Below are 14,635 nucleotides of genomic sequence, written 5' to 3'. Positions count from 1 at the left end.
TAAAATGCAGATTTTTGTCGTAATACCGTGAGTTCTTGGGTCTAGTCATTAATAAAAATAACCAGGTTAAATTTCTGTGTATTTACCAACAGTCAGTTGTAAGGAGAGTTCAAATAGTGCCCAGGAGAGATCACTAAATTACTGAAACATGCATGAATGACATTTAAAATCTTTTGCATGTTTTTGATTAGGGAACAACATTATAACCATAGTCTTTACATATAAATGGACAAAGCTAAACCTGCTAGCCGCCACGTTCCAACTAGGAAATGAGCATGGGCCTGCTTCATTGGCTCCAATTCACTTTGTTAGAAAACTGTCGACCCTCTCTCTGTAATTACTGCTGTCAGGCTCATCATTTTGATCTTAAAATGTTTGTATTGAAGCTCTACATCACATGTGTCAAACTCAAGGCCCGGGGGCCAAATGCGGCCCACCATGTAATTTTATGTGGCCCGCGAGAAGGTAAATTGAAAGGCTGGACTGACATTTTAAAATAAGTCTGTGCTGCTTTAATGTCTGCACCGATCATAAACTAATGAGATTTTTCCAACAAGTGGAACTGAGAAGTATTTGCAAATGATCCCAAAATGTTCAGGCAAACTGTCAGCAGTTTCAAGAAAGGTGAAGGTGAATACAAGTGTGTGTTAGTTTAACCCTATAGCGTATTTCATTATTGTGTCCATAAATCATTATATGAACATTGATAAGAGACAAATCCGGTGCCTTCTTTCCCATAGGTTGCTCCCGCTAGCGTTAACAACATTTTTGACTGACTAAACCAGCGATTCGGGCGGGAAGGGTGTTTCCTTCAACAACCTGCTCCAGATTGGCTCTTTGGTTGCTATGATACTCATGATCAGAATTCCTAATATGAAACTCGGCTCCAAGTTCGCCCATATAACTGCTAATCTCGATAAGCTTCATTTGACTGAAGCTGAACACTCTTTTAGTGCACTTCTTTATACAGTCTATAGTTACAACACAGTAGATACCTAAAAAAAATGCATAATTACTTATTTGATCACCTTTCGGAAATCAGGTACTCAACATTTCTGTATTTATTACTTAATGTAATCAAGCACCGGACCAAGGCGGAGAGAGGATTTTTCAAAACACAAATGGACCCCAGAGACTGAGACGATTTAGGAGGCAATTCCATACCACAGCACTTTAGTCCAAGCGCAGAGTGTATGGCGCCATGTCTGTTAGTACGGCTCACCCCTCTCCTTCTTTGTCAGGGCACACTGTTACTTACATCCACAGTAGTGTATGTGCACGAACAACAAAGTGTGCAAGGGATGGTTGGTGTTTGAGAGGTGGAAGGTTACACTGCTCTTAGGTAGATGCATGTAGACCGATTGGATTTCTAGAGTCCATTATTTAAGTAATACTGGATGCATTTTGTAGTATCATTGCACGGGTAATTAGTTTCACTGTCGTACTGTACAATTTGTGTATCGGTTTGTTGCGTTTGTGTAGTAAGTTTAACCATAATGTCTGATTTCAAAGAGGTGGGAACACAACCAACCAATCAGAGATACAGCCTGGAAATATGGCAACCGCAAACTACTAACACGTTTACTGTAATAACGTGTTTACTGTCATAACAGGAACAAGCTGGGCTCGTGTCTGAACAAGTGTTTAGTTGAAAATGGAAAGCAAAAGTTGAATTTGATAATTGAGACATTCTTTGAACGGTTTCTTTTTCTTTGGAATTAAAGACAAGGAAGCGATCAGAGCAAAGTGTGTGGGTCTAAAGCAGTACTCAATTTTGTTACTTAAGTAAAAGTACAGATACAGAGGGAGGAAGTGCCTCAAATCACATGTAAAGTACTTTTTGCTTTTCAGTACAGTTCAGAAATGTAGCGGAGTAGAAAGTACAGATATCTGCTCTCAAATGTAGAAAAGTTAAAGTAAAAAGTATCCACTGTAAAATGTAAGCAAGTAAAGTACAGATACCTAAAAATTCCACTTAACTACTGTACTTTATTACTTCTACTTCATTACCTTCCACCACTAGGCTAAAGTGACCAGATGGAACTTCACAGCATTTTCAACTCAGATCCCGCATAACACAAATCGAAACTGTCCCGCATTTCACTATTGGCAGCAAAAACACAATTTTCATCAGCAGACATATAGAGCGCTCACACGTCCACTAATTTAGTGTCCACCAGTGTCAGAGCATGTGTTAAAGAATATGTTATGTGATGGGCGTGTGGTCCCATTCCCTTCCTGTGACCCTATCATAGGCCTGTCCCGATAACAAATTTGAAGCTTGATCTATTGCTGAAATAAACGATAAACAATAATATTGGAACAAATTTATGTCACTGACACAATAACCAAAGTAAACATTCAAACCACAAAAACTATTCTAAATCTACAATATTGTTAAAAAAAATCATGAGCTGCAATAAATAAACAGAATGAAACACTTTAGTACTTAGTTGGCATCTGTAATGAGACATAAAAGCAATTAATTCATTTTATGGTTTAAAACTTTTCATATTGCCAAAAAATTACCCAAAATTTCTCAATAGTGCAAAGGAAATATGCACACGATAAGTACTGATCCCCAAAAAACATTGTTCCACCCAAGTCAACAAGTCGATATAGTAATTATCATACCCTATCAAAATAAACCCTCTGAATTGCTCACAACGCACAGGCTCAAACAGCGCAAATGGCAGGCTGTCCAGTCCAATGTTATATTTAGGAATAGTCTTTATTGTTTTGGTTCCTGGATTTGAGCAAAATATTGGCCAAAATGGAGCAGAATACAGGAATTAAGACATCTTGTTCAAACAGGGAGCAGAAAAGCAATGAAAAAAAAAAATATATATATATATACACACATTTTTCCAACAAGATGCCCCTCATTATCACACTATGTCCCACGTAAACAGAGGCACTGTCCTACATTTGGCTGATTTCCATCTGGTCACCCTAAGTGGGTCTAGTTGGGCTTGCAGGGACAGAGATGAGGAATTATGATTCCACACTCATACTCCTTTTTACATTGCATTTATTGATTGTATAAGAAGATGGTCAAGATCCTCTGAGTCCAAAGGAACGGTTGTCACCTACAAACACAACAAAGAAACATTAGAAAATACCTAACATAACATTTAAAAGCTGCCCTGTGTAACATTTCGGATTGAGGGTCAGCCACTTGCTTGTCTTCATGGAAATGCCATTGCTTTGCCCGGGATGTTTGACTGTATGGCATTAAGCATTATATTTGAGTTTTGTTTTGTTTTTGTTTTTTTCAATAAAACACCTGTAACTGATTAATGCAAGCTAGATAAGTTGGAATTTGTTGTGTTTGCTTAAAAATATTAAATCACCAACCTCTATCTCTTCTATTATTTCCTCCACTAGTTCCACCAGCACCTACATAAACAAGAAAGAAACATATGTAGTCACTTCAAAAATAATTGTTGGCATTTAATCAACGGTGGAAACTAACAGAAAGTACAAAAGCAAAAATACTGTGCATTTCACATACTTTAACTAAATCAATTTTACAGTGGATACTTTTTACTTCACAACATGTACAAACAGGTAGGCTATTTAAAAAAACAAAACAAAAAAAAACAACCTAAAAACTACTTTCCATACGGTTTGAGGGGTTATTTTTTAGTACATTCATAGTGAAATCCTGTCTAAAGTTTTTGAGTTCAAGTCTTGCCTTTGAGCAAACAAAAATATACACTGAGAAATTGATTGACTAAACCCGCCACACACTACAGGATTTTTCAATCTTAAACTTTTAAATGTGTGACAAAGAGCGCACACCACAGACACAATGAGATTTTAGATCATATAATTCCCAGAGAGGCCACAAACCACATGCTAAAAGTCGTAATCTATCAAAACTATAGCACACCTTGAATCAGCTGTTCCTGTCTACAGTAAAATGACTCACTGTGAGGCTCTAAAATGTTCCAAAAATCAGATCATTGTACTTCCAATTTAAGTGCAAGGCAAAATTGTGTTATTAGTATTTACTAAATGTGGTGCAATAGTTCAGATAAATGCTTTTAATGCACAGAAGGCTGACAATAAATTACACAGGAAGTAGAATATGCGCTGCATGGTTTTATGTAAACAGACACGTTACTTTTTTAACAATGCTTCAAAGTGGATGACTAGTGCTGTTTTGTGGACTGGGTGTGATTATTTGCAAAAGACACATTGTAAAAGGATAATGTGGATGAGCTGCTCCAGCTTAACTTTACAACTTTACGAGAGGTGAGTACCGTAATAAAGTCGTCTCATTATTTTACCCCATTTCTTGAGTTTGTATTTTGCACCACTGTGTCCGTCACTACGTGTGCCCCTGACATAGACATTGGCTGGTGCAGTAGCTCTGAATCACACTGACACTACACACACAAGGCAGCTTAAAAATCACAAATGAGGATCCAAAGTCAGTTCACGCCTCCCCAAAGTCAAGGAGAAACAAATCAGGTCCTAAATCTGCAACATTATTCTGTAGTGTGTGGCGGATGCAAAATCAGGGACAAATTTTATCAAGATCACCACCTCTTAATAGCCTCAATAGCTTTTTTTCTTAAATCAGAATAGGTTTAATTGCCATTGTCAGTGAACAAAATTCACAAAACAAGTCTCATCATGGTGCAACAAAAAAAAAAAAAATAAACTATGATAAAGTAAAAATAAAAAAATAAGAGCATGTATTTAAATAAGGTAAATAAATCCAAAAGGTACATTTTTGAAGAGTTATTTTTTTTGTACTTCACGCTTTTACTTAAGTTCATTTTTAAATGTGATACTTCTGCCTTGTATTTGAGTATCGTTTTGCTCCTGTAACCTCTATTTGCACATTTAACATTTAGTCCCAGTGAATATATAGCTTACCTCATCCTCCTCAATCGGGGCTGTTTCTGCTGTGGGAGGTGTATCCTCATCACCAACCTCGACTATCTAGACATCAGACAGATGAAATATAAAGACATTTTAGACCCTTCAAACATATACATTCACTAACCTGAATTTCTTCTATCGTCTCCTCCAACAGCTCCTCTGGCAGCTACATGCAAAAGAAAGAAACATTTTACTAAGCTAAGCATTTTTACCATTAACAAAATATTTAGTACAAACCTGATCAAATGTTTCCTCCACAATATTCTGGAAAATACAAGACATTAGAATGTTAAACATGCTAGTTTGTGGCGTTTAAAACAAAAGCACCAACCTGTTCCTCTTCTACTGTCTGCTCCACAGGCAGCTCCACTGGCTTTTTGCGCAGACCATTGGGATAACGCAAAAGCAGTGCTTGCATCCGCCGTTTAGCAGCCAACCTTCTCCTGCTCTGAGGTGGCATCTGAGCAGAAAAATCAAACATAGATAGAATGGCTAAAGTAAAACATCCAAAGCACTTAACCAACATAGTGGCTAACAATATACAGGCACTGTACTTTTTTTTTTTTTGTATTTGTATGCAATTGGTTATTTTGTTCATGATAAATTACAATATTAATCCAGAATAACATATTCATAGAAAGGGTAATTGCTTTGATTAGCAGCTATTACTGTGATATTAGTATGTAGCAGTAGCTATGCTAACAACAACAATTAAATAAATATTTCCCAACATTAGGAGCTGTTCCAAAGTGAGACTGACGTTACAACTCACAAGGGTTTGCATTCACTGAATTGTGCTAGTAACAAAGGGTTTTGGTGTCTGTGAGTGGAGCAGTCAGTCTGCCTCTCTCCTTACACACTGCTGCACTCACACATGCATGCTTCTTGTGTGCTGGAACAAGCTGGATACAGACAGGATACAGTGCTGGGTATTTGCAAAACACTACATCAAGAGTTAGCTTCTTTGTGCTAATGCTAACGCTAGCTTAGAATGTTAGCATTTCTATCACTATAAATCACTATCTATAAACACTCACCGGCTCACTTGATTAATCGGTGTACGATAGCAGTGGGACTCACGGTGTGCCTTTTGATCAGCTCAAAAAGTCAATAATAAAGCCTTTAGTTTTTAAATCCTTCCTCTTCCACTCTTGTGAGAGGGAGCCTGCTTACACAGGTTGAATAGTCGCTCTGGCTGATGTGATTGGTTAAGCCTGATCACATGACTGGGTCTGCGTGAGGCACGTAAAGACACAAAGGAGACGCAACACTGTAGCGCAGAAGCCTCTTTTCCTCTGGCTCTGGTCCTCAGATTGATTCCCATGCAGCTCTTTAGCGCGGTTTTAATGGAGTTTGATTCCATGTTTCAGGGGACTCCTACGTGAGTAAGTGTCAGATGTCATCCAATCCTTACAAATGTTTTCTTAATAAAACATTTAATTGTGGATAAAGCTAAGGTTAACTACTCCACTTTATCGTCAACTTTTTCTGCTCATTCACCTCTCATTTAAACGTGTCTTTATGTAGGCTTAATGCTTTGGCTTTGGATAAGGTTAGCTGGGTTCTGCATTAGAATATTGCAGAGCATCAGTTAACAGATGTTGATTTTTTTTTTTTTAACTATACCCCCTTTAAGAGCTTTAAACCTGGTTGGTAAATGTTTATAATTTAAAACATAATTTTGAGCTTTCAACCATGTTACATTGTTATCCCCTCATCAGATATATCGGCATAGAGTTGTTGTGTTTTGCACGTTCTAACGCACATGTGTCAAACTCAAGGCCCGGGGGCCAAATGCCATGTCATTTTATGTGGCCCGCGACAAGGTAAATTTAAATGTATGACTGTCTTAAAATGTCAGTTTATCAGGAGTTACACAGTTATACAGACAAATTTTTTATATCTTTGCAAATTTGAGGCGAACCATTTTGCTGATGCGGCCCTTGGTGAAATTGAGTTTGACACCCCTGTTCTAATGGCTGAAAACCATATTGGAAATGCAGGTGTTATTGCTGCATTGCATTATTAATATGATGTTTATTAATATGATTGTATGTTTTTTTATTGGTGATATGTTGATAAAGGTTTGGATTTCCGACAAAAATATAACCTACTGTATACACCCATTATTAAAAGCACTTACCTTGTTTCAGATGAGCAGAAGCAAACTCAACCCCTCCTCACTCTTCAGATGATCTAAGAACAAACAAAACACAAGGTTGCAAGAACAGCCCTAAAGTTTAAGCCACACCCCTGCTGGGACCAGAAGCTGCTTCCTGACCCAACCCCAGGTCAACTCAATACTCTCCACATTTTGACACAAACTAGCCATCACTTGGGAGCCAAAGACACTGCACAACACAGCGAGGAGCAGAAACATTTGAGTAATGTCTGAAAATAAAATGCTCAATGAGATGTAGTTATATATATGGAAGTTGTTTGTATTATATTATAGCTGTAGAGTTAGGAGACACACCTGAACATCTGTTAGCTCCCCACTCGCACCTATTCAGTTCTTTGTCTTGCATGTAGACTGGGACAAGAGTAGTCTGAATGGTTATGGGGAAAGGTTGAGTTGAATTTGGAGCTCTCTCTGCATGTAAACGCACTGACTGTTTCTTTCATCATTCTAATTTCACACTCTCCCAAATTTGCCTGTCTGACGAATCCCCTAATCTTGTTTTCTTGTCTGAACTAAAAGTGTTTGCGGTCACTCCAAATGCCCGTAGCAAGCCATTGAACTTTACAAAAGAACTGCCTGATAGCCACTGCATACATAATAGGGAGTCATCAGTAATGAATAGGTTGGCTAATCTGCATTGTTTTAGATATTTTAATCCACTCAACGGGGTAGTTCCTTTCCCTCTTTAATTAACTTTTTGAAATGTTTCTATGATTTGTTTGACATTCACACACATATTGTCTTCATTTTTATTATCAAATTGTAAAGGGTAAGGTTTCTTTACGGGCGACAGTAGCTCAGTTGGTAGAGTGTGTGTCCACTGATGTGAAGGTTGCCAGTTTGAATCCTGCTCTCTACATAAACATCATTGGTTGAGCGGTCAGATTCATCGACCCACAGATTGACAGTGCGATTCCAGCTCCCATGGATGAATGCCGTCCTTGCAAGACACTTAACCCACCTCATCCCTAGTGTCTGCGTATACTGGTGTATCCATGTGTAAGCGAATTGGGCTAAAATAGAGATGTAAGTTCTGACTAAGTTTGAGGAAATTTTGGTTCGGGTGGTATCATTTTGACTACCTCTTGGCTTTGTCCCAGATCTATGATTGCTTTTGTGGTACCAGTTTTATTGCAAATGTGAGCCATCGTATCATTTGCATTGGCAGACTAAATAAAGCCATCACTGGACATTAAACGCATGGGTAATCAGAGCTGCTCCGCTACATAAATGTTATTGCCCAATCTGCTGCAACCAAATGCTACATGAATAAAAAAGGCAAAAGATTAGAACATTCATACCCCAATGGACTGTGGCCCATATATGCTCATGTATGGAAACTGAGCCATATGTTGAAAGATGAAGCCAAGATACGGATATATTGATAATACTTGTGAACAAACTTGCAAACTTTAGGGGATGGTAGAAATAGCTAGGGCCCAGTGCAGAGAGGGGTCCTTCACAATATCCGTAATGAGCATTTTTCATTAGACGACATGTAGTGTGGCCCCACTAATTTGTACCCAGGGCCCAGAATTTGATGCTGCACCCCTGGGTAAATAGGGTTGGTATAAAACACCTGGTAGAAATAGTACTTGAAACTATAGTAGTAGTAGCAGCAGCAGTTAGATGTGAACATATAAGATAAGATAAGCCTTTATTAGTCCCACAGTGGGGAAATTCCAATATTGCACCGCACAGTTAAAGAACAGAAGGAAAATGGTACATGTAATAAAACAAGATAATAGATAAATAACTTAAAATAGACTTAAAAAATATACTAAAAATAGACTCTAATGTAACATCTCCATAAAATGACTTGAGTATTGCATAGGTATGGTTGAATGACACATGTTCAGTGTTAACAGTGTTCATTGTACAGTCTGACAGCAGCAGGAAGGAAAGACCTGCGAAACCTCTCCTTTACACACTAGTAATGCTGGTTGAAAGCTTAACACAACACTTCTAAACCGGTTCTTCAGAATAAACATGTAACTTGTTAAATACTTAAGTAATTTAGTTTTTTTTTCTACTTTTAAATTTGTCATGTCATGCAAAAACAACTTCAGATTTTAAGTAAACACAGTAGTTTTTCCTCATCATAAGCCTGATTCACGCATGTTGTGTAATCCAGTATTGTCTTCCATTAGAGGCTGGAGTGCTTAGAAAATTTCAATTTTCCTAACCTGTTAAAAAGAGAACAAAACAACTGCTTATGAACCGCTAAAATGTGTAGGCGAGGCTAGCAGCATAGTTTTGGAATGTAGCCCTTTGTTGGAATGATGCTAGAGTTTTGATTCCCAGTCCGAGCCATGTTTGAAACTGCGCAAAACGTTACAAATCAGGTTACAACATAACCCTGGGGTTTTGAGCTCTTGGGTTGGACCCAGATATGTAAGAAATGGGTTCATGTATGGGGTAATAGGCTGGCATTTTTATGAGTAAGTCCTTTTAGATCATTATGATAGTTTACAGTGACCAATATATACAATAAGGATCCATAGATTATCACACAATTAGCGTAAACGCATAATACATTTTAATTGGAGACAATGCAAATATGGTTTAAGGTCTGTAGCCCTGTATGGTAAAATGTATATACTGTTGATGAAAATAGCAGTCTCTGAAGGAAAGTGGGCGTGGGACAACGGCAAACCGCTGAGAGGGGAATCTCTGGTTAAGCTAAAATATTCTGAACACTCCATTCTTCAAACAAACTGGCTCCTTTGATCACGATGAGGTCCTTGGAAGTACAACAATAGTAATTTATGCCACAGAGAGGTGGTACAAACTCTAACACAGAGTAAAATGTAAATAAAGACAGAATGCAATTATATGCAAATATCACGCAATAATATTTTAGGCTTTGTTTGATAGAACGAAACCATAAAGACGCCAACTTTGTAAACTGACCAAGGCTGGATTTAAACAGAAGATAAGTTATTATATGTATCTGTGCAGGAGCAGTATCACTGAACTCTAGCCCAGCGAGCCAGCCTATCCTACTTTCTGGTCAAATGGACATCATGGGTGCACTTCTGGCTCCATGGACTCTGGCTCCAATTCACTTTACATTAGAAAACTGTCACCTCTCTCTCCATAACTGCTGCTGTCAGGCTCGTCATTTTGGTCTTAAAATGCTCGTATTGATCCTGGTATTTTTATTTCACTATTGTCTCCGTAACGACAAATCAGCTGCCTTCTTTCCCCGAGGTCGCTCCCTCTAGCAACAGGTTTGATTGACAGCGTTGCTAAGCGAAATGAGGCATTACCTTCAACATCTTTGCTCCAGATTGGCTCTTTGGTTTCTATGATACTCACGGTTGAAACTCCACTCCAAATTCCCTCTATAACTGCTAGCCTTGACGAGCTTCATTTGACTGTACCCGAATGCTATGGGTGATGTCACACTCACTTAATTAGCTTCTTATACAGTCCATGGGTCAAATGCAAGAGGATTTGAGACAAATGCAAGAGGATTTGGGACCAGGCTCCTGATTTCTATGTCAATACATTCACAGGCTTTTTTATACCATGTGCCTCAATAGCATGGATTGGCACTGCAGTTATGTTGGATTAGAAAAAGATTTGCAAATGATTGGTCCCAGTGCCGTGTTCTGTATCGCCTCTAGGCTTCCTTTACCATTGGGAATCTTGGACACACTTTATCCCGAGCAGAAAATCCGCTTGCATTCCTGTAATGGTACAAACAGACAAAAGAGTCTATTGGTTTGCCTTTGTGGCTTTATCTCGCCTAGGCCAGGCCCCAGTGCATCATGGGAGGCCGGAGTTAGATCTAGTGTATCGCGTCTCCCTGACTGTGGGGAGTCACTATCTGTGCACATCTCCAGGTCATTTAACAGGGTGGGCGCCTTCATTAGTCTTCTGTGCAACAATACGCTCTGATTGCCATCTTGTTTCGCAGTGATTTATAATTCCAGCCCTACGGAGTTCGCAGAAATACCTAAAGCAACTGCTCAAATAAGATAAGGAGCTTTTCTGAATGTACATCTGAGAGTGGGAGGGAGGGAGTAGAGTTGTTACAACACCAATACTTGGAACATAGTGAAATATAGTTATTTGTTTGTGTTGAATCTGATATTTTAATCTTTGATGAAAGAAAAGTATTGGCGTTCAAGGAAGTCATTTTCTGTATTTGAAATATTAATGCAGAACTGTACTCTAGTGCCTTCTGCTGGCCAATTAAGGAATGTCTGGAAATTAAGATATTTAGAGGTCCTATATTATGCAAACTTGACTCTTGAGAGCTTTAAGTCACTTTATAATGCTGTTAGCTCCTCAAAAAAATACCTGGAGTTGTTTTATTTCATTCACGCATCTTTGAGTAATCCTTTATTTTTAGTCCGTGTACATCGCCAAAGCTCAAAATGCCCAGTTCCACCTTGTGACGTCACCTTTTACCTTCAGTTCAGTAGAGATTGGTTATTCCAGGGCTGATATTATCAACATGATTGTAGTGAAGCTGTATGGATTTTAAAAACACAGTGGAGCACTTCCTGTATTACCACATGACATCACAAGGTGGAACAGAGGATTTTCAGTTTGAGAGCAAAACTCAGCCTAAATATGTAGAGTTTGTGTGTTAAACGTGTTAATGAAACAAAACACAACTCCAGGTATGTTTGTGATGAGGAAATAAAATTATAACATAGATCAGAAAACAGTGTGATAATTAGTAAGTTTAATTCTCAATAATTACCAACAAAATATGAAGGAAATCAGATGCTGGTTGTAAGCCAGTGTTATATAGTTAATATGTATGTGGATGCAGTTGCAAGAACATGAAGTTCTCAAGCAGTGAATTTACTGAGATCATTAAAATGAGTATTGTTTAGTATGGGCAGAATTCATAAAATGGCTACCAACTCAATCGACATGCAAATCACATCAAATTCAGATACCAGTGATTCATGCAAAGGGAAGAAAGAACCCAAGATTTCTGCAAGCATTCAGAGTTGTGTTTCCTATACCTCGAGAGGCTTGTTGTCGCTAACTTCAGGGACAAACATCGGCCGCAAATGAATGAGACACTTGTCAAGTTCCATTTGGTTTAACGTCTGATGTTACGGCGCCTTAAAAGAACGGCACAGCATCGTGGAGTATAAAGCAAATCTGGAGACAAAAGGCTGGCGACGCGGCACTTCTGTCGTCTCAGAGGGAGAAATCATGTCTTCTTTATCACAATAGCATTTTCATAACGCCGTACAGCTCCTCAAATAACCACAATGGGCGTTGATGGGAGAGACGGAGTCGTGTGGCGAACATAAATAGAGCGTAAAGATGAACAATTGGGACCGAAATAGGGATCATTGTTGTAAAGGTGCTGAAGTGTTAATTGGTTTCAACTAAATATCTTTAGACTCATTTCTTCAAAGACATTCTCAATGGATAACTTTTGAATCTTTCGCTATATGTCACCTCTAATCTTGTTCTGCTGACAAGGGGGTGTTTCAGGAGACAGATGGCTCACCACTGGAGGGTATTGTTTGCACTGAGATTATATTTTAGATACGATTGAAAAAAGCACTTCAACTTCCCGGACCTTTTATTTTATGATTTGTATGTTGATTTGGCATAAATTCTGTTAGATCTCTTTGAACAGTGCTCGACTAAAGAATGTGTATTTTTTTCAAAGTACCATGAAAACAAAGGTGTAAGGGATGCACTCAATAGTCGCTTATGAACTCTGATTCAAAGAAATCAAGTCAGTCTTGGAAAAGTGCCTATTTCAGCATTGCTGCAACAAAACAGTATTGATTAAAGTGGTAATATTGAACTCTGAAGTTCAGTCTGTTGCTTTGGGTTATCGTTTGAGAATTTTCCATTTTCTATTCTGTTTTAAGCCAGATGCCATTCCTGACATCAAACCTTTCTCTTGAGACAAGCTTGTCACATGTTCACTGAAAAATGTATTAAAAGTATAAATTAGGTTCAAAAAGGGATGCAGTTTATAGAAACATTCCTCATATTAATGGATTGGAATTTGGTTATGCTGCATTAACGCTACCATCTGGTACCATTTTTGTACCAGTAGATGGCAGATGTGCACCCTGTTCTCCTCACCTGGCCTTTGTTCATGCTCACCTGTGCTCTCTGGTCTTCTTCTGTCAGGCCACTGTCAGACTGCAGCAACATAGACAGCATCTAGTGGTGATATGTGAGAATACAACGCAGGTGGGATCGACCAATCTAATTACAGATGGTTGCTTTAACACTACTAATTTGCTTATCTAAAAAAAAATCATATTTTTGAGAATTTGTTTCCTATAATTTAACTGCACCAATGCAACATTTCAATAAAACCCTAAATAGTAAATCTGTCTAACCATATGTTTTACAAATATTTTCCTACACTTGATGGGTTGAAAATCTACTCTTTTAGCATACTGGTAACTTCACGCTGCCCACCTCTGTCCACTCAGGCTGTTCCTGAAAGCACCGTGCTCCATGAATTATGCACTCTTGTTTTATTACTGCCTCAAAAACAGCTAATGGCCCATGCATTTGCTTGTATTACCACTTGCTCTACTCTACGAATGCATGTATGTGGCCGTCACATCAGCTAGGCCTGTTTCAAAAGGCAGCCCATTGATGTCATCGCGTGGAAAGGCAGAAAAGAATCACATTAACAAAGCAGCGAATTAACATAATGTTTAGCGAGAGTGGCATATAGTGCTGTAGTTCTGGTAAAGCAGCTATTTCAACGCTAACAATTGTACCCGTTGAAAGGAAACAAAACAGTAGGCAAAGCTTTTGGCCCTCACATTAACGCATTCCATGTTTCTTTATCTAGGCTACATGATTCTGATAAATAATAATGCAGTTATGAGCTCCAGCTGCCAGTAGAGTCTTGGTAGAGCTTTTGGTAGAGCGTTTGTCCAGGTTGGTGGTTCAATTCCAACTCCCACAGATAAATGCAGTCGATGTATCCTTGGGCAAGACAGTTAACCCACCTCATCCCCAGTGTCTGTGTACACTGGTGTATGAATGGGTGAGCAGTTTCTTGATGTAAAGCGTTTTGAGTGTCTTGAAGGTGGGAAAACACTATATAAAAATGTGACTATTTACCATTAACAAGTTACCATTACAGTTATAGTCACTCAACAACACAATACATGCCAGTTCAGTTCGTAAAGTCGGGTTAATAGGTAACACAAAAGCATAAAACTGACATAGCGGTTTCAACACGTCAGAGCTCTTAAGACTATATATCTAAATCAGATACAATACTGTACTGTTAGTAGCATTTCAGAGTAGTCACATGATCGATCTTATTACATCTATGGTAGGCTCATTATTGCCCAGATATCTGCCCCCGTGGCCACTCACTGTCCACCCATTCACTCACTGTCAAAACGTTCTGACCAGATTAGCAAAAACAGCTATCAATACCCATCACATGCTGCTCCCGACTGCAGATTTGTAGTTCCTTTCTGCCTTATTAAGCGAACTACATGTCCGTCCACGTTAGCCCGTGATGGACGTGAACTCTTGGGCTCATTATGTTTATGTAGGCCAACGCATATCACAGAACGG

The 14,635-nt window shown here is 38.6% G+C and overlaps 1 protein-coding gene across 1 annotated transcript; it reads right to left on the bottom strand.

Annotated features, from left to right (window-relative positions):
- Window positions 1-2,416: 2,416 nt before the first annotated feature.
- LOC117386546 (titin-like) lies at window positions 2,417-6,085 on the bottom strand. The gene is made up of 7 exons (XM_033983953.2): window positions 5,934-6,085; window positions 5,228-5,356; window positions 5,134-5,160; window positions 5,021-5,062; window positions 4,891-4,956; window positions 3,358-3,399; window positions 2,417-3,089 (listed from the first exon to the last, which is right to left on the bottom strand). The coding sequence occupies exons 2-7, from the start codon at window positions 5,354-5,356 to the stop codon at window positions 3,021-3,023; spliced, it is 375 nt and encodes a 124-aa protein (XP_033839844.1). The 5' UTR covers window positions 5,934-6,085; the 3' UTR covers window positions 2,417-3,020.
- Window positions 6,086-14,635: the final 8,550 nt, after the last annotated feature.

Source organism: Periophthalmus magnuspinnatus, chromosome 18 (genome assembly GCF_009829125.3).
Source record: "Periophthalmus magnuspinnatus isolate fPerMag1 chromosome 18, fPerMag1.2.pri, whole genome shotgun sequence".
In the NCBI taxonomy this organism is placed as follows: Eukaryota; Metazoa; Chordata; class Actinopteri; order Gobiiformes; family Gobiidae; genus Periophthalmus; species Periophthalmus magnuspinnatus.
The sequence above is the reverse complement of the archived record's forward strand: the minus strand, read 5'-3'. Positions and strand labels throughout refer to the sequence as shown.